We start from the raw sequence: 26,642 nt of genomic DNA on the forward strand, positions 1-26,642 counted from the left end.
AGGGCTTCAAAAACCAAAAAAAAAAACATCTTCAAAGGCCACGTCTCCTTCGACACCACTAAATTGCCCGTTTGGACTTTGCAATGGAGCACCAAACATGGGACATTCAAAGATGGAAGAAAGTTTTATCCTCTGGTGAGAAAGAATGTAACCTTGATGGTCCTGATGGCTTCCAACGTTACTGGCATGACAAGGAGATGCCACCTGAGATGTTCTCTAAGCGGCGCAGTGGAGGGGGGGAAGGCACCATCATGATCCGGGGTGCTTCGGGTTGTTGGGGAGCTTCGGGTTGTGCAGTGGCATCAAACGCCCCTCATGGCCGAGGGCCCTCGTCTGTGTGCTGATGATTGGGTTTTTCAGCAGGACAATGCTGCAGTTCGCAGTGCCCACCCGACAAAGGACTTCTTCTAGGAGAATAGCTCTGCCACACTTTTGGACCATCCTGTTTGTTCCCCTGATCTGAATCCAATGGAGAACATTTGGGGATGGATGGCAAGGGAAATTTACAAAAAAATAATGGACATCAGTTCCAGACGGTGGATGCCCTTCGTGACGCCATCTTCGCCACGAGGCGCAACCATCCCACTGGCCTTCAAGGCACACTCGCATCAAGCATGCCGAAACAAATTTTTGAAGCGATATGGAGTGGCGGTTCTTAAGTCATGTGGGTGACATGACAGAAACATGACCTTGCTGTTCACGCATTTAAAACTAATGGCGCTTCTTGGCAGGGCGATTTCACTGGCTGAATGGCCGTTCGTCCCAGCTTTGCACGTAAAGAGTTAAGAAATCACGTCCAATCGGAAGGGCAATAAAAATGCAATAATTACATATTGTGGCACCGAAATATCGCTTGGAGTCATAACCGCCCCAACAACAACAACAAAAAAAATTGAAGTAATAACCGCAGACAAAACAAGCTCGATTGTCGAATATTTTTTGTCTAAACTGTTTGCACAGAGTCCAGAAATACAACTCGAAAAATAATAACCGCAGAGAAACGCGCTTGATTGCTCGAAGATATTTATTGAAACTGTTTGCACAGAGTCTAGACGGGTTTTGAGGACATTTTTCCCATCGCTGCCCCGGCCTGGACAGTTGGAGCAAGCATCAACGCTGGCTCAGATCTTGGCTGCAGGAGGAGATGGTGAATAGAAAAAAAATATTGACAAATGCATTTTAATCCGAATGACAAATCAAGGCTAAAGAAAAACTGGGGGGAAAAAAAGAAAACAACAGCATGGCACGTAAGTCTCGTCTGCTGTTATTGTTATATTAATTATTATAGTTTTAATCACTGCTGTAATGTTAATACTAGATCATGCAAATGTATCCATGTGCCACGATTCATTCTAGACGTATCTCAAGTCTCCTTTCATTTTTCAGGAAAATGCTGAGAATGATTTAAGTCAGAGTTAAGTTAGACAGACTTGAACACGGCGGCCTCCTGCATCGTGCGTTTCGTTCAACCCAAGGCTTTGCACTTACTGCACAGTCCCTTGTTGCAGGCGTTGGGGCAGTCGCCGCAGGGTTTTCCTTTCTTGTAGGGCGGCATCATTCTGTAGTTGCCACTGCAATGAAACAGTCCGCATGTGAGACTCGAAACAACCCGTGGACATTGGAGAAGAATGGAATTGGCTGGAGCCTTTCAAATGATGATTCCACTTTCATTATTCAATTGCTGCAATATACAGTTAGTTATTGCCAGCCAGTTTGGGCTGAAACCACCACTATTGCAGCATATGCCAATCCCAGCAGCAGGTGCAAAGCTCGCAGTAACTCGCCTTATGTGAATTCCTAAAGGGCAGTCGACGTACTATGGCTGCACATACTATGGTAGCTTAACTCTAGAGGGGTCGTGTACTCACGCTGGGCAGTACTGGCACACGTAGTGGTATTTGTATTTAGACTTGGGGCAGTGGGCCATTCCACAGCCAATCTCGTTTGAATTGTGCCAAACAACCTGAGGACGATAAAACAGGATCAGGAGCTCATTCCATCTTATTTCCCCCCAGTTGCTGTACACTTCAATTTAGTTTGAGACCACCACCACGGGCGTGGCGGGAGTCTACCTGCGTGTAGTGTCCAACCACTTTGTTGTTGAAGGATCGCCTCAAGTCGTAGCTATAGTCCTTCACCTCGTTGTACCAGCGCATGATAGCAAAGCTCCAGGGGACCTTGCTGCTGCCGTAGTATATATTCTCTCCACATGGGGTGGCTGCAAAGTCACAGACGGAACAAACAACGCATCGCAAAAAGGGCCAGAACGTTGTATTTGAAATGGTGAATTCCTAAAAGTAAATTCTTTGTTCTTTGATACATATTTGCAGGGTTGTGTTTTATTGTAGTCATATTGGATTGATTGATTCATTTAAAAAAATAACAGCATATTTAGCCATCTTTTTTTTTTTTTTTTACCACTTCCTGTTTTTAGCTTCCTGGTAAAGTTGATTCTTCATTCTGTGTTCCACATATTTGCAAGCGTGATAAAACCTAGTTTTACCTATTTTGAGAACCTCATACTGTAAACTACTATCTCGTATTAAAGGGATAGCTAAAATGATAACTCTAGATCATTCAATGCTTTAAGAGTCCTTGCGTCACTGACTAACGAAACAAAAAAAATCCTGTTTCGGTGAATAGAGATAAACATTTTTTCCCTTCAAATGAAATAAAACAGCTCTGATACAACTTTAGACTTATGGGTTGTTGTTTTTTTTTGGGGGGGGGGGGGGCATTTTGACTTCAAAAGTTGGCTAGAGTGAACATACTGCCGATCGTTCTGCTGGATTGGGGGCTGTGGGCGGGCTTCTTGCTGCAATGGCTGGCCCATTTCTGAGCCTTGACTGCAGCCTGGCTGTTCCATTTCTGTGGTGCAACATTGAGAAAAACAAGCCCAGTGTAAGTAAGACCTCTGCAGAGAACAGCGCACCAAGACACGTGACACTTTGAAGATGGTTGTCTTTCGACGTTACCATTTCAAGCATGTTGCTTGCAGGGGGTTTCACGCTTCTCCTGTACTCATTGTGCTTGTCCACAATCTCCTTCTGCTCGGCAGTGAGGCGTTGAGCAGCGCCACCAGCTGCAGTGAAGCCACACAATTGACAAGAACAGCATTTTACCAGTCATCTTCGAACGGGAAAAAACATTATTATTAAATATGCTAATAACACCTGCGAGCTATAGACCAAAGCCCAGCGTTTAGCAGAGTTAGCATGAGCGTGCCAGCATGCGACGCCTTCAATATCAAAGCAACCAACCATTTTAACACATACCCGGCTTGTTGTTGTTATTCTTTTGAACCTCTTCAGAGGAGGAGGAGGATCCAATTCCAAGAAGCCCTAAATAAGGAACATTTTTTTAATTGTTAATTACCATCATTTTCCTTTAAAAAAGAAAAGAAAAGAAAAAGAAAACGATAACAAAAAAATGCCAACGCAAAACTTCACCAAATCTTATTTCAAGGGATAATAAATGCAAATACTTACGCTTAATGCTGGACTGGAAGAGAAGGAGAGACAATAGAAAATGAAATGTCTTACAATCATATATGAACAAATGCTTTTGAAGTGGTTAAGTGAAAAAAACGAAAGTATGTGTTGCATAATAACAACTCACAAAATTAGGGATGTTTGACCTTTGGATGAAATTTCAAAACTGACCAAAAATGAACTTCAGACGAAATTAATTTAACCCTCTCTTAGCTTGAGTGCACATGTCCAACTTTATAAAGTTCATTAGTTGTTGGATAAGATTCTGCTCTCTGAAAAGGCGATTAAGAGCAAAAAAAAAAAACAACAAGTACAGATCCATGAACCACCACTAAATATTCTGATACAATTAGAGATTGCCTATGAAGTAGTTCTCATCGTCGTGCTGTTCACAATAGGACATCATTGACACCAAGACAAGCGCGTTACAAAAAAAAGGTCACATGACGAGTTATTGAAACATCAAGATTTCGTGTGGCGGCACGTGCGCCACTTTAGCAGCTTTTTTCTTTTTTTAAGTAGCTCGTTTGAGACGGAAGAAATGACCACTGCGTGCCCCCCTCTTAAATTCCCCCCCCCCCCCCCCCCCCCCCCCCCGCTGCACAAGCTTCGTACATTTTCCATCAATTCAATTCAAATATCCTTTCGAGTAACCAAGAAAAGAAGACGTATCTTGTCACTTACGAAGAAAAAGGCGGAGGTGCCGGGCACCAGCACCGCAGCAATGATGCTGAAGATGCACAGGAGGCTCAGAAGGTTCATGCTGGGGGGATTCTCGTCCACGTTTTCATGTCGAAGGCCAAAACCCTGCTGCTATATATAGTGGAACTAAGGCAAAAAACAAGTCACCTGTTGGACGACTGCACAACCCCGGGGGGTATTTTGGAAACGTTTAAATGTAAACGTTTTGTTATTTAAAGGAGCATTTGTACACATGTATTTGCACATGTCCATAGTGACCACCAGGTCTTTAGGCATGGCTTTAGGGATGGTCTTCCAGCGCCGTCATCCATCTCATCATTTACACTGCACGCACATACCGCGTGTTTTCAAACGCTCCCCATGTGAAGGAGACAGGCATTTCCTCCCCAAGTCATTTTGTCGACTGCTCTCATCACCGAGCATTGTTTCCTACGCAAAGATTCTCGCCTACGCTAACACTCATTAAGTTGAGACACCGGGAAATACCGTTAAGCTTCAGTGTGGTTGCACACAGGGAAGTGCGTGACCCGGTGCTATACAGTCTGTCGGATGTTTTTTTTTTTTTTTTTTTTTTTTGATGATCAAAGATCGGCATCCTTCTCGTGTTGTAGTCGTGTACGTAATATCACAAGAGCTCAGAGACTCAGGAAAACCGCATCATCCGGACTGCAACTACAACTTGCTCTTTGGGTCTTCTGTCTTTTCTTTGTTATTCTATTTAATAAATAATAAGCAAAATTCTGCCCTAGAACTGTTTGCGTGTCCCCAGCTGTTTCCTGGAGGAGATGGTGTCAGTTCCAGCGCGACTGCGCCGTGGGCTGCTGCCTCTAACATCTCGCTAAACAGAACCCAACACCTATTTGAATGAAATGACACCACAGGCCAAACTGTCTGGCGGCATTTGTACGTAGGGAATCGACTCTGTTTTCTCGGGGCAAACTCGGATATGTTTGCGAGATGCAAATTTTTTTTTTTTTTTTTTAACAAATTAAAATGAAACTCTTTGTAGATCCGCACAAGGCTCTTTAATGAGTTGCTTCAGAGGATTAGAACGTCGCGCTTAGTAGTCGAGCGGCACAGGGAGACATTTTTTTTGACGAGTCATCGCTTTTTAACGTTTACATTATTGTGTATTGAAATACAACGTAGCAAGGCGCACGCCAACATTGTGACAAACGTTAGGATCGTCAGGAATGTTGGGGTTAAAGTGATGCAACGTAGCAGGTGTTAAATACTTTCTACCAGGGTACATGCCGTCGTATTGTAACGGTTTTGGAGGTTTTTATTTCTAGATATACTCTGAGTTACAGAACATGCTTTTGACCATTCCTCATCCGTTAAATCCACTTGCACGTCTGTCCTCCGTGCTTGGGAGTGAGCGTTGTGACGACTCTTCAGACACGCTTACAAACAGATCACACAATATTGAGACCTGCCCCCTGGAATGTAACAGCTTCAATGTAAGATCTTCTAGAGTGGATAGGGGAGGTGGTGTTACATTATTATTTTGCTTGGAAAGGATGAAACTTTTGAGTTGTATATATTTGGGGGGTGGGGGGGGGGCGGGGGGGTGTTCGGTGGAAATTCCATGTGTTGATTTGAGTTTCTCGAATGACATCGGAACCGAATGTTCACTGTACAGGTCAGCTACCTTAGCTACACCCTGGGTTGCCCACATTTTAAACCCTGGGTCCGCTCTACCGGGTTGGGAACCATCATTGCGACAGGCTAGTTGTTTCCTCCGGATAAGCTAGAACTTTACGCCAGACCATTAACATATTTTTGAGCAAAGGATTTTTAGTTTGTCTGAGCAATTTCTGTTTGCTGGCAGAGTATATGTATAGATTTATGGGAAGACTCATTAAGTGTGCTTCTATAGAAACCCACGTTGGAGTGTGGTTCCTCCAGTGTGGAGTGTGGTTAAGGTGAGAACAACAAAATTGGAAACTCTATGTTTCCAATACGTGGTGCACATTCAGACATAAGCCTGCATTACCAGTAAATGACAGATGGGTAACAAATAAAAAAATATATATTTTAAGCACTCTGGGAATGTTAATATTCACAGCCCTCTGGCGCCTTCTGGAGGGCAACAGCAATCTGGAAATATTTATCGGTCTGGAGTCGATGAGGTCTGAATGATTTGGCAGACAAATGTTTCTTTTTCTTTTCTAGTTTGTGAGTGAGGGTTTTTCTCGACTCAAACTCAAACAACAGGCAAAATGCTAAAAGGTTCTCCCATATGAAAATGAGAAAATGCAAACGTTTCAACTGGATTAAATGAAAACACTGCCATCTAGCGGCAAGAATACAACACAACAAGTTGCTTGAATAAGGAAAACGTCACATGATCTATCAAGTATCGAGTGTAAACTCTAAACCGTACGACAATCCCGACTAAATCGATTTTTATTTCTCTTTCCCTTTTCATTACTACTTTATTTTCCATTTTATATCATTATTTTGTGTCCAACAGAGAAGGACTGAGGAGATATCCATCATGTGTTTGGCCTGAAACTCTCTGTAAGAAAGAAAAATAAATTTTGACCTGGTTTTAAACAGTCCATTCTAAACTTGCTTTAGCGCTCAGCTAAAGTTTGTTTTGTATATTACTTGACAAGTAATAAGGGCTGCAACAACAACAATGGAGCGTTGACGCGTTGACCACATTGAAACTTTGCTTAAGCAAATCGTGTGCTCAGTGAGACTCAGCTAGATGTCTGTGAGAAGGTACAACGCTTTTAAAGCTACAGGAGTGAGTGGGAACAAAGACATTTCAAATATTGATTTAAAGGGACATTTCACCTCTAACAGGGCAAATATTTTCTAAAAGGGTTTTTAAGTCGGGGGACAATGGGCCAAATTGCACTCTGGGCCTCTGGTACAGTAAACTGCTGAAACAATTTGTTGGACTCTCACAAACGTTTAGTTAATTTATTGGCTCTTTTAAAAAAAACAACAACAACAATGTGGTTATGGGAAAGTTTAGAAACAACAGTGAAACCCAGACACTGTTGAGAAACCAACATCGAAATCTTCTTTCACCACTTCATCACCTACATTGTGTTTTGCATGGCAAAACTCAGTGTTCTGAAACTATAGGAAGATGTGGTAAAAAAAAAAAAAAAAATCATCTGATCAAAAATAGACGTAGGATTATTGTCAGGTTGAACACTGTAGACTTCAGGTTCACTATTAGCACAGGTACAATGTTGGGGCACCCACGGATTCCTCGCACAGTCATCTTTTTTTTTAATCTTATTGGAAATCATGCAACACTTCTGCCCACATTCTGACACCTCTGAGCAATGGCGTATATACCATTAACACAAACGTCATTCTCATTGTCATTTCTTTGGAGGCCTCTTATGTTTGATATCTAAAACTAGATTGAATTTAATGGTTTAAACTCTAAACCATAAGCGGCTCATTTCCTATAAACATTGTCAGGCTAATTGGGATCTATTCAGCAGCCGTGTTTAACTCTAAGACAATGTTTTCAAAGTAGATTGTAACTCAGGGTGACTTGAAGTGTTCAGAAAACGAGTGTTTTCAGAACACACAGACCCTCCCTCCGAAATGTTAAGATTTGTCTTTCAACTGTCATATGGCCTCCTCTACAGCCATCAGTCGATCTCTGTCAGCGCTCCCGTTGCAACACTCAATTTTTCAGGAAAAAAACACGACGGCTCACACGGTGGGACAGACGGCCAACTCGACCTTGGTCATATGGGAAAGCGCACGTGTCTGTTCAGTGCATAGGGTAAAAAAAAACAAAACAGGTGGGGAAATATGTCAAATTTGACTGGACGGTTATATTGAAACATATTATGGCCACGGTGTGTGATTTTATAGCAACGTGTGTGACATTCATCCCTGCAGAAGGGGGCTAACTGGAATGTTGCATAAGGGAAGTGATTAAGCCTTTTCCTCTGGGAGATTCATTTGATGTGTGGACTCTCCGCTTTTGCTTTGGGCATGTTGCTCATCTTCTCCTCACCTGGAGTGAAGCGTTTGGATCATTCTACTTTGTTAAAAATCGCAAAACCACCCACTCACCATGTTCTGCTCATCTGTAGAACTTGGTAAGGCCGTGATATCCTCCGTAAAAGCTCCTTTCTTTCTGGAAATGCAAACACTCGATATTTTTTTTTATTTTTCCCCAAATACGTGCATATGTGTTTTTTTTCTCTTCCAATCGAAAGTGAAGTCAAATTGGCCTGATCATAATTTACAATTACTGTGGCTCTTCAGCCAGTAGTCATGAAGCACCCACTTTAATACATTATTCATATACGATGCAGTAAAAATCATATTGTAGTTGGTGACAAAGTCCACATTCTGGCTGTGGTTACTTCAATTAGCAGCATATTTTGGCCACAGAAAGTGAATCAAGTTTTATTTCAATGTATTCTAGGTTGCTGCTAAACTCTGTTTAGAGGTCTGGGTAAAAAAATAAAGTAAAAATGGACCTCTGATTAAGAATCTGACGTCTCCTGTTTAGGAGAAGAGGAAAAAAAAAAATCAGAGACACGCAAGCTTCGATGCTGAATTTATTTATTCAAGGTTGCTTTACGTGACGCGTGGACGCCCAAGCGTTCAAGAGATCTCATTGGTGCACTTGCAGGACGCGGGACACGAGGAGGCAACGTTGCTGTTGCCGCAGCCCCACTGCTGCTTCAATTCCTGACAGTTGCTGTACTGGTCTATGTAGGGGCAGGGGTTGGCTGCAGAGGTGGGGGTGGGGGTGGGGGTGGGGGGGGGGGGGAATCAATGTTAACATCAGTAAGTAGGCACATAAACAAGGAAAGCAAATGTTCTGCACACTTCCTTTTCAGAGTGATTGTTAACACTCACTACACAGCTTGTTGTTGCAGGCTTTGCTGCAGTCTCCGCAAGTGGTTCCTGACTTGTATGGGTGGGTGTACTGGTAGTTCCCGCTGTAATGTTGTGCAACATGTCATACAGTGTATTAAAGATAATAAAAAATTGTGAGCAAAAATATATCATACAGTAGGAGGGGGGGGACGTTTTTGGACACTCTTTTAATTTTACTCTTTTTTTTTTTTTAACTTTTAAATTTTACTCAGTCCCAATTATTGTCATTAAATGTTTCCCAGATACGCTTCTTTTTTTTTTTTTTTTTTTTTGCTCCAAAAGGTTTGTCTGCATCAGAGGCACACACACAAATGGACATTCTTTTGTTGTTTGTTGTTAATAAGACAAAATAAGACAACTAAATTCTTTGTTTTTTACTTGTGCTTTTTGCAAGGGACGTCATCTTGCTGCAACATCCAGTTCCGAGATTCGGGGCTGAACAGCGCTTGTGCACCGTGTGGGTAAATGTGTGTGACGGCACAAAAATTAACTGCATTTGGTTACTTAAGACTGAATCTTAAGTCACAACTGAGGTGTCCAAAAACGAATTTCCACCATAATATAATATATTATGAAAAAAATATATCCAAGTATGTGCAATAAGTATATTACTTGGTCATATCAACTTGTAATAGCTTGTACATCTAATCTAAAATTGAGAAAAATTTAAATTGAAAAAAATGTGTTTTTAGTTTTTATATGGCGAAAAAAAACTTCAACTGAATCATCATTCAAAAATAATCGACAACTTTGCTAGAAATGTCAACTACACGCATGCAATAGTATTTCACTTACGGAGGGCAGTAATGGCAAACGTAGAAGTACTTGTAAGTGGAGGAGGGACAGTTGGCCACAGCGCAGCCCAGCTGGTTGGACCTGTACCACACAACCTGAGAGAAAAACAAGAAGAAGGAAACAAAACATTGAGAGCTGCGGGGCGGGGCCTTACCGTTCTGCAGATTTCACATTTGAACGCCGCGCGTTTTAAACAGCCAGTCAGTCGGGTGACCGCGACGCACCTGTGTGAAGTGTCCCACCACGCCTCCGTTGACAGATCCCACTCCGTAGCGCCAGTCCTTCACCTCGTCGTACCACCCCTGGATGGCGGCGCTCCAGCTCATCTTGGAGCTGGACATGTACAGGTTCTCCCCGCAGCCACTCGCTGCAAAACGCAGGAGATGGAAAGGAAGAAGAAGAAAGAAAAAAAAGGCCACTTTGTCACAATGCAAACCTAAATTTGAAAACACAACTACGCAATTAATCAATGGCAGGCCTAAGCTGATTGTTTAAGTGAAGAAAATAAAAGCATAACAAAATCTGATTTTCTTTTTTTTGTTTGAGAAAAAGTTCCTCTCTTTTATTATTCACTAGTGTAATAGATTTCTGAGCATTAAAGGTCTAGTGTGTAAAATTTTTAAGGAATCCCGCTGGCATCATATGACAACAGTTCTCCTTTTACTGTGCTTTGTGTGTTAAGCTTTTACCAATATAAAAAAAAACAATAAATCAAGCCAAATTCTACACACTCTACCTTTTTTTTGTGGTCAAATTCCATATTCACCATCACCTCATACGCTCTTGCACGCAAACTTTGACTATTTTAGTTTGCTGCGATAAAAGACCGGCAAAAGCATTTTTATTCCAACATCACGAGCCCCAGTGTTCATATGTCGTGAAAACATGACTTGTGACTTCAGGACAGTCGGCGGACAGCGGCGGGTCTTCCTTCAACCTACTGCTGATCTCTCTGTTGCTGCTATGGCTGTGCTTCATGGAGCAGGTGTTGGCCCACCGCTGAGCGTTGGCTGCAGCCTCCCTGTTCCAGCTCTGATGGGAGAAGTGTCAGCACAACCTGTTTAAACCTTTCTCTCCCCCCCCCCCCCCCCTCCCCCGCGTCACCGAGGGTTACGTGCAATGTCACATTTACAAACCGCCGCCGGGACCGGTCGAGAAGAGTTACCATTTGCAACATGTTGCTGGCGGAGGGCTTCACTCCTCTTCTCAGGGCGTTGTGCTTGTTTACGATCTCACTTTGCTCGGAGGAAGAGAGCGGGACGGTCCCTGACAGAAGAAAAATTAAATTAAAAAAATATATAGACGTATATGTATATATGTATTAAGTTTTTTCTTTTTTTGACGGCTTTTTACTTTTTCTCCCAACACTTGTTCGGTTTCTTTTGTGTTTTAAAAGTATTTAAGTGATTAAAACAATTTCTGTCAATGTAATTATTTTATTATAGTTTAATATATGTATATGTGTGAGTGTGAGAGACAGAGTATTAAATTCTGTTCTGCAGCCAAAGATACATATATGTATATATATATGTATGTGTATATATATATATATATACATATATATATATGTATGTATATATATATACATATATATATGTACATATATATATATATATATATAAATATATATATATATAGGGGTATATATATATGTACATATATATATATATATACATATATGTATATATATATACATATATGTATATATACATATATGTATATATTAAAAATGTGTAATTATCTTTTTACTCACCATCCTGTGGAGGGGGTTTTCAAGTCATAGGAAGATTCCAATACCGAGTGATTGAGAAAAATAAAATCTGGTTAAAATACCGAGCATGGGGGGGAAAAAAAAGCCAAAATACTTCTTTTTTTTCACGTATATGTTTTGTTTTTTGTTTGTTTTTTAGAGAGACAATTGTACATACAGCGTAGGGCGCCACGTCCTCTGCCAAGGCACCAGGCATGTGAAGAGCGGCCACAAGGCCGAGGGCGATTAAGGTCAATGGCAACATTGTGGTGAGTATGGTTGGGACTTGTCAACCGCTGAGGGCTGCGGGTGAGATATTTATATGAAGAGCCACACAGGGGGAAAATTAACCAAGGACGTCCGAATTTTGTGTGGGTGACAAAATGTAAGATAACACCGTGTGGCACCTGTGAAAAATCCTTCAGAATGTTTGGACACCTGCAGGCCTGTGTTTACAGTGCGATACAGATAAGGGCAAGGTTGTGTAATCTGTGCGGTGCCAAGCATGGTTGCGAAACTATGGCAATTGACCCACTAGATTGGGATTAAAAGTCCATTTTCTGTTCTCTTTACAGGAGGCATGGGCAAACTACGGAGCGGCCCACTGAACTTTAAGAAATTAGATTAATAGTAATTAAATGAGAAAATTAAGTAAGAAAAGCTCTGTATTTCATCCAATTTTTTCAGCGTCATTCTAGCGAAGAGCTAAATATCGTGAGGCTTCAAAGACACATATTTTGTTGCTATGCTTTTGTTCATTTATAATTGACATCAAAGCACTTTTTTTTTTGTTTTTTTGTTTGTTTTTTTGTTTGTTTGTTTTTTTACATATCCCATGATATATTTCTTTCTACTATGAGGTGGGTCACCAAAACACTCCATCCATCTGCTCCCGCTCCGGCCCCTATTATTGCCTACGAGTCAAAAAGTTTGCCCACAAGTGGTCTACAGGCTAAGATGCATTCCTTTAAGAACATGAAAATATGTTACCTTTCAAAAGAGCTGCTTAAATAATTTTAACATATGGTATTTAACCAAAAGGACGTCATTACCTTAATGCGTTGGGCTCCTGCTCTCCAGTCTCACCGTGTGGGAACAAACTCTCACAGCTGATTTATATTTACATCACCGCTTCCTTAAAATGACTCGGAGAAATTCAACTTCTGCAAAAGGCTGATGAAAACAAGGTGTTTTACGACATTCACCAATGTCTTACATGGTGCTCAAGAGTATTTGCCAATTGTTGAGAGTCATTTTCTTACTTCACTGTAAAACTTAATTGGCCACACGTGAATTCTGTGTTGTCATCTTTCCAAATTTGGGACTAAAATAACATAACTTACCTCAAGACATAACTGGACAAGTAGTTGCATGTTTGTTTTTTTTACTCTGGATTTTTACTTATGTTAACTCTTCTCAAGTGAATCTTGAAAGATCATTTATGTTTTCATCACAGCTGCCTTATAAAAGAGATATGGCAATATTGAACTTCTGCAAAAGGTTGGCGAGAACAAGATGTTTTACAAGATCATGCTGTAAGTGAACTCCCACCGCACCCACTCAAAGGATGCTCATTGCTTCATAGATTATCAAACCAGGCGCAAACTTGACACCTCAAGACAGCCAAATGCCTCGCAAACTGTCAGATTGAATTGCACACAAACAGCCGTCAGCCGCCACACAAGCTCCTTCAACACCTTTTCAGCAGTCACTACGCTAATCCACTTCACCAATGTCCTCTGAAATGAGTGTCTAGCGCGCTAGGAAGTCTATGCCAGAAATCATAAAAAAGGGTGTTAGGAACATGATGTGCATGCTAGTCTAGCGCTCTAGTGAAGTAATAAAAAGGGTGTAAGGCATAGGACCTACATGCAAAAAGCCACCGTTTAGGAAATGGGCCCTCTGTGATGTCACAAAATACCTGACATAGAGCCTATGTGAAAACTTTCTTTTTAAGCGCATTTGTTGGTACAACAATGTGTCTGTTTATGGTATTTCTTTGGCTGCAAACATAATTTCTTACACAATACACAAACACACATCTATATATATATATACTGTATATATATATATATATATATATATATATATATATATATATATATATATATATATATATATGTATATATATGAGGGCTGTCAAACAATTAATTTTTAAACCGCGATTAATCGCAGAAGCTTCCTAGTTAACTGCGATTAATCGCGGTTTGAATTGCATGTGTAAAGTTCTGCTATTTTGCATTTCAAGACAGTTTTAACCCCATAATGTAAAGTATTTCTCACCAAAAATCGGCCAGAGGAGCCGACTACGGCTTTTAAACACGAATGTGACCAACATGTTTTTTCCCAACACAAGAAGTAAACAGTTCAGATATTTTTTGCACAACTGGAGGGAGCAAAAGTAAAAAGTCGCCAAAAAAAGGAGACACTCGAAGAAAGCTTTCAGATACCTGAAAAATCTACTTAAGTACATCGACAAAGTATTTGTACTTGGTTACTTCGCACCTCTGTCGCCAACTCAAATATTGATATCTGACTAAAATATGATAAATTACCTTAATTAATTCAAAATCAAGTCCTACCACATGTATGTATGTATGTATGTATGTATGTATGTATTTACATGTGAAATAGTCGTTCAGTTTCCCCAAACGACATAGTTCAGGTGTTTCCCGTCCGCAGCGCGCTGCTTCCCTCCCGCGATTCACACTTGTAGGCGCAGCATCCACCGGGCATGCGCAGTAGCGCGGCTCGCCTGTATTTGTTCCTAGACATCATCATCATCATCACAGGTTGAGCAGCAGCGCTGGAGCATCCTTCTCTACACAAGACGCGGCGGGGAGGGGGGGAGAGTCTGCTGTATTTTCCGCGGGGCTGTTTCTCCCATCGCCGCCGCGGTGCACAGGGGATAACAGAAGGTGGGTGGGGGGGAGAAGCGGCAGCCATAAAATGAAGAAACGCTATGTGGACGCCAACCGACTGCGGAAGATGAAGAAGCTGAAAATCACGGAGAGGCTGTCCGAGAGGTAGCTTACTAGCGCGCGAGCGGAGCCTGACGGGGAGGCTGCTTTTGTTGTGGTGGCCGTCTTTGTGTGAAATTGTAGCCGTCGTCACCTGTCTGCCGTCCTCCCGAAGCGTTGCCCGGCCCTTTTTCCTTTCTTTCTTTCTTTCTGTCTTTCTTTTTTAACAGCGGGTCTTCGGCTGGGCCGAAACGCCGGGACGGACGGGAGGCGCCGGGTTCACCGTGCGAGTTCTACTTCGGCCGCACCGTTTGTTTACAGAAAGGCAGAAATCCGCGGCGGTGCAAGTTGACGTCGGCCTGCTGCTCGCAGCGTTACGTCTGCTGTGTCACCGCTCTCCGTGTTTTTTTTTTTTTTTTTTTTTAATATCGTCCGCGTTAGACTCGCACGTGTCCTCCTTTTATTTTATTTTTCTCGGGAATAATGTGTTGGAAGTCGCGCGGCGGAAAAAGGAGTGAAACGCCAATTTGCCGCTTTTCGGCGTCACGGCAGAGTGTCTAGACAGTCCAGACGGGAAAAGATTCGCTCATTAAAAACCCCACTTTTATCAAGTTTGGTTGACTTGAATGTTGAATGGGGCGGGGGGGGGGGGTGTCTTACGTAATACGTAAAATATATAGGTTGTGTTTCCAGGCAGACGCTGAAACGTGCTTCAAACATTGGGAACTGCCAGTATCTGCTTATCCTCCTTAATTGAGATTGTTTATTGCTTTTGTCGCTAGTTGTTGGCCTCATTTTGTTGTTTTAAATACAATACTATAATTAGCATGATGTATTTCAACGTTGTTTTAATTTCTGCGCAGCTACACTTGAGCAAAGCTCGTTTTTTTTTTTTTTTTTTAATGCTTTTTGCCGTCTTGAATTTTTGATTTCATTCATATTATTTTATTTAAAAAAGATTAGTAGCGTTTCTGAGCAAAAAAGTGGGACAAATTCTGAGGACCTTTGTCCAAATAAAGAGAGGAAATTCACAAGTGTGCACAGGAGGCAAAGGATGCTGTGGCGCTCCATCCCTCCCTCCCTCCCTCCCTCGCTCGCTCGCTCGCTCTCCTCCAGATGAAATATTGCCATGGTTACCAAACAAAGAAGGGACTGATGTGATGGCAGCCTATGGATGAGCAGAACAAAGGGGTAACGCACAACCTCTGTTTAGCTGCTAGCTGCCCAGCAAGATGTAGCGGAGGAACAGTCATTGTTCCGCTGCTCCTCTGCCCAAGAGGACGGACCGCCCGTTTAAGATGAACAAATTATATTATTCAACCACGCAAATGTGTTTATTTGTTGTTGGGGTTTTTTAATTAAATTATTATTATTTTATTTTTCAGTGGTTATTTTCGTCACCCGTACATGTGTGTGTGAGTGTGTGTGTGTGTTTGATGCTTTGGCTTAAAAGTCTATTTTTGAAGGGCTTCAGAGCGCTACTGAAGAACCGGCGCCGGCCAAGACAAAAACTGTTTCTTGTGTTTGCGCGAGAGCGATAAAGCCGCGGGCGTTGGCAGCCGTCTCGCTGATCCTTTTGTCTCCCCCTCAGCGCGTACACCGTCCTGAAGTTTATGATGATGTGGACGCTGGTGCTGCTGGCCGACTTCATCCTGGAATTCAGACTGGAGTATCTGTGGCCGTGCTGGCTCTTCTTTGGCAGCGTCTACACCACGTTCCACTGCCACGGGCTGGTGAGGGAATTGAACGCAGCGCCGCATTAATATGCGTTTGTGTTTTTTTTTTTGTAGTTTTGTTGTTTTGTAATAACAACACAAGTCTTCTGTGTATCTGCAGGTCATCTGTGTTGTTTTCGTCTGCGCTGCGTTCACCCTCGACATCTTCTGTTTGATTTTCGTCCCCCTGCACTGGCTTTTCTTTGTGGCCAGCACCTACGTCTTATTCAACTACATATGGCACACAGGTGAGTGGCTGCAGCGTTGACTGTTCAGCAATGTTGTCAAGCGACGACGATCAAAGATTTCCTCACGCTTTGCGCTCTCTTTGTCCGAGCAGAGAAAGGCATCTGCATATCGACGGCGTCCCTGTGGATTCTGCTGGTCTACACGGAGGCTTCGCTTCGCCTCAAAGACCTGAAGACCTCTCACGCCAACCTGTCTCACCTCTTTGCCGCACACTGGTGTGTTGATGTCATGCACGGCTCGACAGAGTTGTGGCACTTTCCCGATTTAAAATGGGCAAGAATTGATATCTCACTGGGCAGATTTAGGATTTTTTTTTTTTTTTTTTTTTTTTTTTTTTATACTCTGCATTGATAGAGAAACAAATCTTTGGCTGTTCTGACAATTCACAATTTCAAATTTCAAAACTTCAATAAGAGATTAGTCAAATTAAAAAAAGCACTAATACGACTGTTCATTCGTAAAATTGGATGCTGCCCGGCGGCTCGTGAAACTAATTCAAAGTTATGGACAAAATCCTTCCCCAGCCCGCTGTGTGTTATTATCAATCGCCGTCAATTTAGCGCGCCCAACTGGGTGACGCTCCAAGTACGCAGTGAAAGTGGGAACCAAATTACCACGCCCAAAATATTTCTGAGATTTGAATTGTAGCAGGAATCAATTAAAGTTGTATTTGCACAACAGGTATGCGACTTTTCACACTCTTTCCTCCTTCTTCGTACCCCCCCACCAGCATCGGATACCCGGTGGTCTACCTGGGCTTCTATGCCACCTGCTATTTCACCAACATCTTCAAGCTGCGCATCCAGAAAGCCGTGCAGAACGACAACGACTTCCACATGCACCTGCTGCAGAACTCGCTGCCTCCCGTGTTGCAGGTTTACCCCAAGAGCGGCTCAGATGGCAGCGGCTGTAAGTATTTTTTTTATCGTATTTGAAGTTTTTTTTTTTTTTTTTTTTCCAGTCTCTTTTTTTTGGTACCTACTGGACAGGGATGAGTCACACATCCTGCATAGTTAATTTTTATGCAGTACATCCGGGTAGGGCTGTGCCATTGATCCATTTTAAATTGAAATCGGATTTATTAGTCAAGACCAGTGTTGTTGGGATTACTCCATAAAAGTAATCCAAGTACTGATTACGGAGTAGACCTTTAAAAAGTAACACACACACACACACACACACACACACACACAGAGTAATGTTACATTACTCCAATATTTAAAAAGTAGTTTAATTACAGTAGTGGATTACTTAGTAATAGATTACTCGCCAACAGTGGTCAAGTCGATGTTAAAAGAAAATCTTAAAATTGATTTTCCTCTCGCATGCTTCCGGGCTGTGCGCCAAAGTGTGAAAGTGTTGCACTTTATTCATTCGTCATTGTTCAAGGTGATGATGATGACAGACAGCTCAGGTTGTCACTTTCTCCAAAGGGGGATTCATTTGTGTTTGGTTCTTAAGTTTTCACTTTATTCCCAAATAAGGGAACTTCATCTCCGCTTATGAAGAACCCTTTTCATTTTCATGTTTGACGTTTGTTGAGAGTGAGATTCTCACTTCATTAATCCCAAGGGATTGATCTTTGTACTGTATCGTTGCACTTCATAACCAATAGGGAAATTTGTTTGTTATTTTTCTTTAATAATAAAATATTTGAAATCATTTATTCCATTGTCTTCTGTAGTTTTACCAAAAAAATCTAAGAGAAAAAAAAAATTGTGATTTTATTTTAAATGTCCAAAATCGCCCAGCCAGGACAAAAGAATCTATAAGAGGACTTAACCTAGTTTTCCCCCGTCTGTTCCTGCAGGTTCAAAGTGGAAAATAAAGCCCGACTCGACTCAGTACCAGTGCCAGAACGGCTCTCTGGTGGCTCACGACGAGGGCCACATGGTGGACTGCCTCCAGATCCGCACCGTTGAGAAAGTGGCGGACAAGGGGCCGCAGGAAGTTAAGGCGGCCGAGCCGAACCGACGGCCGTCGCCGCCCAAAACCGCCGAGTCCAGAGACTCGCCGCACTGCGCCGCGACGGGCCGACCGGAGCCGCCTGCCGCTCCGGAACACCTACCTCAAGATGAGCCGGCCAGCAAAGCCCCCCGGGCCGCCAAAAACCCCTCGCCCAAGGCCCGCCGAGGCAGCACGAACACTCCGTCGCCCCCCGCAGGCAGGGCGGAGAAAAAGCAGAGAGCGGCCTCTAAGGCGCCCAGCCCCAGCTGGGACGGGACGGACAGGAGCGCCGCGGCCGCTCACAGCCACCACGCCGAGCAGACCAGGTGCGGCTCGGCTCGGCTCGGCTCGGCTCGGCTCGGCTCGGCTCGGCTCGGCTCGGCTCCTCCAGCCTCAAGGTTTCATTCCATTTCTTTTCGCTTACCCCCTCTGTCGCCCCCACGCAGGCTGGAGCAGGAGCTGAGGAGGCTGAAGGCCGAGCTGCAGGGCAGCCGGCAGAGCGAGCAGGAGCTGCGCAGCCACGTCTGCAACCTGACCAACAGCGAGAGGAGCCTGAGGCCCGAGGTCTCGCTGCTCAGGCAGTCCAACATGCTGCTCCAGAGCAAGTGAGTTTCCCGAAAAGCCCGTCTTTGGCGCCCCCCTGTGGAATAACACCTCAGCGGAACCGTCTGGCCCAGTGGTGGGCAAACCTTTTGACTCGTGAGGTTTGACAGAGGGGCCGGAGCAGGAGCAGATGGATGGAGTGTTTTGGTGACCCACCTCTTAGGAACAAAAGCGTTACAACCAAACGCTTTGTCTTTTATTTTCTGATTAAACGGTTGTTTTTGGCCAACAACTACACATACAAATTTGCTTAATATAAGACTGACTGAATTCAGTAAATACATCAGCTGATATTATCCATTCAAATTATAAAGGCGCTCATTTGATTCGATGAGATAGCACTTTATTTATCCCAAACACAATTATTGTGCCAGATGGCACCAAATTTACAATACAACAATTTCTAATGTTATTATTATTATTTACATTTTGTTATTTGTTATTTTATCAGATGATTGATCATTTTAAATGTGCTATTTAAATGGTTGATCCAGAGTCTCATGGATTCGTGAAGAATTTTGGTCTGAGCTCCACTCTCTGTTACAACGAATATCCCTTTTCAACCCAACCTGCAATTTTTTTGTCTCGTGAATCTATTTATTGTTTTGATAAGTCTCCCTCCCTAAATCATTTCCTATGATGAGCGTTTGATGGCTCCTCCTCAGGATTCTTTGTCTGACGAAAACCAAGCAGAAGGACAAGCAGAGCAGCGCCATGCTGGAGAAGAAGACCAGAGCTGAGACGGAGGCCAGACTGTCTGTGGAGAAGCACCTGGCCGAGCTTCAGGCCCAGAAACTGGAGGAGGCGGCGAGCGCCGCTCGGAGCCTGACGACCAGGTAAGCGCCATCAAATCCCCCCCCCCCATCCCCTTCACCTCCCAGCAGCCGGATGCATGAAGGTGCCCCCCCACACCCCGGTCGCTAAGATTTCCTCGGGCAGCGTCATGAAGTCTGGCACGCTGCCAACTGAGCGTTTTTGATATCGCGCCAGTTTCAGAGCAACGCAGATATTTATTGCTCTCCTTCTGACCAGACCGGCAGAAACGGAGAGCTGTTCAGCTGGTGACTCATGTCTGAAACTGCCTGAGAGCTTCTGTTAGATTGCCGAGAGGGATTCAGCAGGATTGGGGCTGTTCTGCGGATCTGCTTCCAACATTTCTGGCGGAGCTTGTTTGCTGAGGAAGGAAGTCATTTAAAGGTCCAGTGTGATATTTAGCTTGATTTGTGCTTTGTATATTGGTAAGACCTTAACATACTGCCCATAAATACTTATTATATATTGTATATACAATAATATATATATATATATATATATATATATATATATATATATATATATATATATATATACACAAGAGAGTACCGTCGGTGTGTGTTGGTTCTTGAGCAGCAGTGTCTGTACATCATGTGTGTGTCTTCAAGAATTGTTTTGGAACAGTCAAAATAAAATGCCCTTTCAGATTTAATACCAGCACTTGCCTTGTGTCACATTAACATAATTACATACGCCGGGACCACGCTGATACATGATCGGCGTCGGGGGGGAGGTGAGGGGCCGGGGCGCTCAAGTGTTTCCTTTGCTGTGTCATGTGGTCTCACCCCCTCCAGCGACTCCCCTCCCTCCCTCTCACAGTCGCTGTCTCCCCGTCTCGCCCACAGCAGGCAGGAACACTGTGAAACCCAAATGTTGAGGAAACGGGCTAAAGAGCTAGAGACAGAGTGCAAGCAGCTGCAGCTGGAGTGTCAAGTGAAAGAGGGTCGCGTGCTAGAGCTAGAGGGTGATGTCGAGGTATTATTTTTTTTATTTATTTTTAAGATGTTTTTTTTTTTTTTTTTTTTTTACCCCTTCCACGTTATTTGGGAATGAGCCTGTGATTGTTTTGCTCAGTGTGCTGTGAGTCTCCAGTGGTGCCGTGTCTTCAGTTTGCTCATGTCGCCTTTTCTGTTTAATATTTTTATTGATGTGCATACAAGAATGAATAACAGAGGTATCCACATACATCTGTGTGCAAACAGTAAAAGCGATCTTTGAACCTATGTATACACCTTTGCATTTGTATATTTTTATATTTTAAAGAACAGCAATAGAAAAAAAAACAAAAAAACAAAACATCTAAAATTAGATATTCAACAGTCCAAGCACATGAACAAAATAAAATTATCCGCGTAAGAAATCATGTCGCCTTTTCATTTTATTTATTTTTTTAAATTTATTTTTAAGTTCTTGCCGCCTCGTGACACAGCTTCTCGAATGGCTTCACCGGTGTGTTTGTCAAAGTGTTGGCCTGCAAGTTCACATAATTCACTCTGATGTCGTGTTGGTAATACAGCAACGGCTGTTTGTGTTGTTTTTTGATGTTTTGGCCTGCGCATGTTGTTGTGTACTGTGCTGTTTATTTTAATAGCAGACTCTCCGTCAAGCATGCTGAAGCCACATTAAGGTCTTTTCATAATCACTCTGCCGCTTTTAAGAGGGGGAGGGGGGGGGAGAGAGAGAGACAAGTAAATGGAGTAATTTCATAAAATGTTGCACATTTTTTCACTGTGTTTTTCGTGTGGCCAGCCAGATTCATCATCAGTGCGTGGTGACTGTTTGTTTTTGTTTTTTGTTTACTCTTGAGGTGCATTGGTTCCCCGAGCAAACAAACACAAATGCGTCCATCCACACATAAAGAAAACAGAGAATCGGACGACGCAGAAACGCTCGGGGAACCACTGCGCTTTTTTATTCCCCGCCTCCTCAACGTCGACGTTTTCCTTTTCTTTCTTTTTTTTCTCACGATTATTTGTTCACGTTATCCCGCATGTTCTCCGGACTCTCTCTGCAAGGCTCTGGGGAAGTACCGCTGCGTGGAGAAGGACACGGACCTGCTGCTGTCCACTCTGTCCGCCATGCAGGAGAAGGCCCAGCACCTGGAGTGCAACCTGAGCGCCGAGACGCGCATCAAGCTGGACCTCTTCTCCGCCCTGGGGGACACGCGCAGGCAGCTGGAGATCGCTCAAGGTAGCTCACTCTCGCTCCTCGGGACTCACTTTATTTCTTTGTGCCGGAGCGAAACCGGTCAGACCCGACGTTAGCCGCACGTTGCTGGCTAGCGGCTAAGCCCAGGGGTCAGCAGGCTTTTCGACTGGTGTGCCACAGTGAGTTTTAAGATTTGACGGAGGAGCCTGTAAATATGAGGGATAGGTAGAAAACATGTCACGTGACTGCAATGTCAATTGAAAATGAACAAAAGCAAAGTTATAACAAAATCAGTGTCTTTTGGAGCCGCGTGGTCTTTGGTTCTTTGCTGAAATGACTCTTGAAACACTGAATGGATGAAATTCAGCGATTTTTTTTTGACTCACTTACGATTAATTTAATTTCGTGTGGGCCGTTTTCAAAAGCTTAACAGGCCGCGTATGGCCCCTGGGCCGTAGTTTGCCCAAGCCTGGGCTAGCCTCTGTGCATCACAGTTCAACTGCCATAGCCGATGTATCACAAATAGAATAGAATAGAATAGATTAAAATAGAATATAATGCCTTTATTTATCCTACAGTGGAGTAATGTGCACAATTACAGCTGCATATACAGTACTAAGAGAAGATGGAAAAAATTCTATCAGTGGAAAACAAAATAAAGTTTTAGACACTGGCCCTTTAATCTCACTAGCTGCGTTTCCATTACCTCTAGAATTGCACAAAACGCTTATGCGCTTCACATTCCATTTGATGGAAACGCCTGCAAATCGCAATTGTGCCTTGTCAAAATTTTTAGAAATATCACTTTCATTTTGCGAAAATCCGTAATGGAAACGCAGCTAGTGACTCACTTCACCTGTCAGGAGACCACCGCAACAAGGGCATTTGAGGAAATCCAAGTAAGCAATCTGAGTAGGCTATCTGTGGTTCACAGTAGTGTATAGAGGAAAACAGTACATTCAATGACATATATAGAAATATACTGTATACGAATAAAATAAAGCCAATTGATGCCAATATTAGACTTTTAAATATTAAAAAAAAAAAATGTTTTAAAAGGTTTTAGACAGAAGATGTTCTTAAAAACACTGTTGAAAAGTAGGCAAAAGCAACTTCTCTTTCCACTTGTGGATGTTTTTGGGATGTTCCGTAAGAGAGTTCTCCTTGGGTTGGCTCCGTGCTCCTCAGATAAGGTGATGAAGCAGGACCGGGAGATCCGGGAGATGAAGCAGAAGATCGCCGAGGTGATGGCCGTCAGCCCCGGCGTTTCCTACATGGCTCCTCGCCACCCGGTGCCACAGTACCTCACCAAGCTGCTCAACTCGGAGCGCTACATGCTGACGCCGCGCGCGCTGATGTACCAGTGTTTGAAGAAATAGCGCCTTGGCCTTCGTCGCCGTCCTCAGACTTTTATTTATTTATTTTTCTCCCGGGGTGAGGGGGGCGGAGCCGAACGGCCCCGTTTGGCCTGCGGACGTTTACTACTACTACAAAAAAAAAAAAAAAAAAAGCCAAATGACACCACGGAGTCGTCTTCTTCCAGCAGCGAGTGGAACCGTCACGAGAATCCACGAGTCGAATGCCTTTTTGCTACGATGATGGTGCTAACTTGACATTGACCCTCGATCACCTGACAGCGAGGGCTGAGAAGTCTTGACCCCCCCGAATATTTGTTATGCAGAGGTGCCGTGTGCTGACAACAAAATGAAAGTGTTTTTGAATTTCCGAACGCACCGTGCAGCAACTCGGAAAACATTTTCTGTAGAAGAAAATCTGCCTTGATGTCTAAACAAGCACATTTCTTCTCACAGCGAAACCTTGAATTCGTCTTTGGTGTGTTTTTTATTTCACTTTTCTTTGAAATAGGCTGGAGCGGCAAAATACGATACGACAAATGGAGCGCCGTCAAAGTTTCAAAGTAACCGGCTGAAGTCGAGGAAACGCCACTATCATGGCCTGATCAATGAATTTGGTCGATCAAGAGGTTCAAACTAAAGCAGCTAAAGGGAATTTAGCCATCAGTCTTTCTTTCTTTTTTTTTTAGTTTCCTATTCATTCAATTGTTCTCAGTAGGGTAAAAAAAAAAAAAAAAAACAACATAAAAAAGCCCAAGTCAGATATAAAGGTTTACATTTCATGCTGCGAGTGGTTTTTATACTTTCTTTTTGGCTAAAATGTGTTTTTCTTATACAGGATTAGCTTGAATCTTTGTTGCAGAAATGTTTTTTGTTTTTTTTGTTTTTTAATGGGCTCACTTAGATATCTGAAAAAAAGAGAGCTTGGCTGACATTACCGGTGCCCAGTACACCTGCTTTGTGTATTTGGTATTGACAAAGTTAATCCGTACCTGAAACATGAAAGTGTGTGCTACAATCATCTCTGGCCCCTTCGACTTGATGGTTGCCGAATGGCTCGGCACGGAAGCCAGATTGCTCTCAACAAAATAACAGTGAGCAAACTCCTCCTGTAACTTGGTGCACCCATTGAATGGAGGAAAACGTATTGGAAGTATAAAGTCCAGCACAGCGTGACAAGAGATGTAGGCTGAAAAAAAAAGTCCCTCGGATAAAGAATGTCGGTCAGTTCAACTTCATCAGCTCCAACCCAATCAGTCCGTCAGGCTGGAAAAATAAACTACGGAAGTACTCACTCGATACGGTTATTGAACCCAAATATTGAAATACCTCCAATTCTTTCAAACGATAAATCTATGAAACAACGTTTGAACATTTTCAAATGATTTTTCAATAAGATTCTCTTGTCTGTGGTCTGTACATAGTTCATTAAGATAAACTTTGAATGGCGTTGGAATTGTGCGTTGAGTTCATAAGATTGATGGGAAACGCAATTCCGAGCAAAAAGTTATGGTTACAAAAAAAAATATATACATATATTTATGTGTCCAGTCAGTTTGGACGTGTCAGGTATTTGTATGAACCATTTGTGACTGAAATCCGGGAAACAATCTTTAATGATGTTTGGCGATGAGAAAGAAAGGGAAAAGACACGGCAAGTCAAATTGGATCGTCTTTTTGTAGCTGGCGGCTACATCGTTAGCATTCGGCCGCTCTTGGCACCTATAACACTCACGGTGCAAAACAAGGTGCACGGGAGTGTATTTTCACACAGACCTCGACTGCATTGGAGGCGGAAGACATGGTGGACAAATTCAATTACTGTGCCTATATGCTGTATCTTAGTTTCAAACTGGGAGCTAAAACAGATTTTAATGTGAAAGAGTAATGTGTTTGCATTGAAGTGCTATGTACTGTTTTTGTATTTATTTTTTATTATTTATGGGGGGAAAAAAAAATAATGTGTACAGAATTTAAAATGCCCACGCAGCTAAAAAAAATTCACACTCACGAACTTGGATGTCGCCATTTTTGGTAGCTTTTTATTTAGTGTGTGTTTTATTAGGGTGTTTTCTAAATGGGGGGGAATTCCGGGGGGGAGAAAACAAACTATTTTTTAGTCTCGCTGTACTTTTATTATTATACTGCTGTAATTTTGTACGGCACTGTGTTTGTCGGCATGTAATGTGTTTTACCCAACTGCTTATTCGAGCACACATTGTGACATTGAGTATGTACATCGATTTTCTTGTACAAGGGCTAATGGTTTAAGATTTCGAACAAATACTTCAGTGACACTCTGAGGGTGGAAATCAAAAGTCCTGATGCACCAGGATGTTTTTTTTTTTTTTTTTTCCTTTTTGTATAAACAATTTAAACTGTCTCACCTGAATCTGTTCTATGCACAATGGTACAAGACAAGATTTCCTTGTGTGCGATTTTTCATTTAGGTCTGACATTCCGAATAAGTCTGTACGCACACTAGGTTAGGGTCATGTCTCCAGTACACAACATCATTTCTCTATATTATACCCGGTTTGTCGAGTCGTCGTTTATGATCGCTTGCGATGGAAGCCCGTCTGTTTTGTAGGAGGTTGGTGGTTAATTCCCCCCCCCCCCCCCTCGACGTAAAGAGAAGAAGAAGAGTTAGCTAACTTGACCTGGGAGCGAGAGGGACTGTGACTCAAAGTAAACAACAGTTGCAGGTGAGGAAGTGTATTGTTATTTACGGTAGAAGGTCACATCACACACCCTCTCTGTCTGTTCACAGCAAGCTTCTTTTTTTTTTTTAATTATTATTATTATTAGCGAGAAACAGAAGCTGACCATCCAGGTTTAGCGTTATATCAGACATCATTTCAGCTAAGGTTAGTATGTCCAGCTCGTTCACGTGTACACTCTGCAAAGCCACTTTGTTTTGGCCTACATGCTGTGACAAACTGCGCCCTCTAGTGGTGGAAAAACAAACACACGGAATGCCTCTTTAAATGCGTGTTAAAATAAAACCAATTGGGAAAGAAGCAACTAAATCAAAGACAATTCAACAGGAAAATATCTTAACTATTTTTTACAGGTCACAAACACACAAGGTTCAATAACTGCCAGATACTGAAAGTTGTGGTTATCCTGGGAAAAAAAAAACCCAAATGGGCTGGAAAACCACATTTTTTTGACAATTCAACAGCCACATAATGAAAGTTTGTGCGGACGGCCTATGTTAAAATATCGATCTATGA

The 26,642-nt window shown here is 42.7% G+C and overlaps 3 protein-coding genes across 6 annotated transcripts in view; 1 reads left to right on the top strand and 2 right to left on the bottom strand.

Moving 5' to 3' along the window:
* The window catches only part of LOC142896045 (macoilin-like), a 50,059-nt gene extending 26,523 nt beyond the window's left edge, over positions 1 to 23,536 (top strand). For 2 of the 4 annotated variants that reach the window (XM_076037502.1, XM_076037503.1), the window contains exons 2-11: positions 16,168 to 16,309; positions 16,413 to 16,539; positions 16,632 to 16,755; positions 17,271 to 17,449; positions 18,351 to 18,813; positions 18,934 to 19,092; positions 19,756 to 19,926; positions 20,749 to 20,878; positions 21,919 to 22,093; positions 23,240 to 23,536. In XM_076037502.1, the coding sequence (XP_075893617.1) occupies positions 16,190 to 16,309; positions 16,413 to 16,539; positions 16,632 to 16,755; positions 17,271 to 17,449; positions 18,351 to 18,813; positions 18,934 to 19,092; positions 19,756 to 19,926; positions 20,749 to 20,878; positions 21,919 to 22,093; positions 23,240 to 23,430 (1,839 nt within the window). In that variant the 5' untranslated portion in view covers positions 16,168 to 16,189 and the 3' untranslated portion in view covers positions 23,431 to 23,536. Of the gene's footprint in view, positions 1 to 14,438; positions 14,643 to 16,167; positions 16,310 to 16,412; positions 16,540 to 16,631; positions 16,756 to 17,270; positions 17,450 to 18,350; positions 18,814 to 18,933; positions 19,093 to 19,755; positions 19,927 to 20,748; positions 20,879 to 21,918; positions 22,094 to 23,239 lie in introns of those variants that run through there. The other 2 variants (XM_076037505.1, XM_076037504.1) reach the window with 2 other exon arrangements.
* LOC142896219 (serotriflin-like) lies at positions 1,007 to 3,416 on the bottom strand. The gene is made up of 7 exons (XM_076037762.1): positions 3,276 to 3,416; positions 2,976 to 3,082; positions 2,772 to 2,868; positions 2,073 to 2,218; positions 1,869 to 1,963; positions 1,489 to 1,571; positions 1,007 to 1,132 (listed from the first exon to the last, which is right to left on the bottom strand). The coding sequence occupies exons 2-7, from the start codon at positions 2,985 to 2,987 to the stop codon at positions 1,122 to 1,124; spliced, it is 444 nt and encodes a 147-aa protein (XP_075893877.1). The 5' UTR covers positions 2,988 to 3,082; positions 3,276 to 3,416; the 3' UTR covers positions 1,007 to 1,121.
* On the bottom strand, positions 8,734 to 11,919 carry LOC142896166 (serotriflin-like). The gene is made up of 7 exons (XM_076037687.1): positions 11,791 to 11,919; positions 11,032 to 11,132; positions 10,808 to 10,898; positions 10,091 to 10,233; positions 9,867 to 9,961; positions 9,051 to 9,133; positions 8,734 to 8,920 (listed from the first exon to the last, which is right to left on the bottom strand). The coding sequence occupies exons 1-7, from the start codon at positions 11,879 to 11,881 to the stop codon at positions 8,793 to 8,795; spliced, it is 732 nt and encodes a 243-aa protein (XP_075893802.1). The 5' UTR covers positions 11,882 to 11,919; the 3' UTR covers positions 8,734 to 8,792.
* Positions 23,537 to 26,642: the final 3,106 nt, after the last annotated feature.

The sequence above is a fragment of the Nelusetta ayraudi genome, unplaced genomic scaffold (genome assembly GCF_046127955.1).
Source record: "Nelusetta ayraudi isolate G7.1 ecotype Tasmania unplaced genomic scaffold, CSIRO-AGI_Nayr_v1 ptg000052l, whole genome shotgun sequence".
Lineage (NCBI taxonomy): Eukaryota > Metazoa > Chordata > Actinopteri > Tetraodontiformes > Monacanthidae > Nelusetta > Nelusetta ayraudi.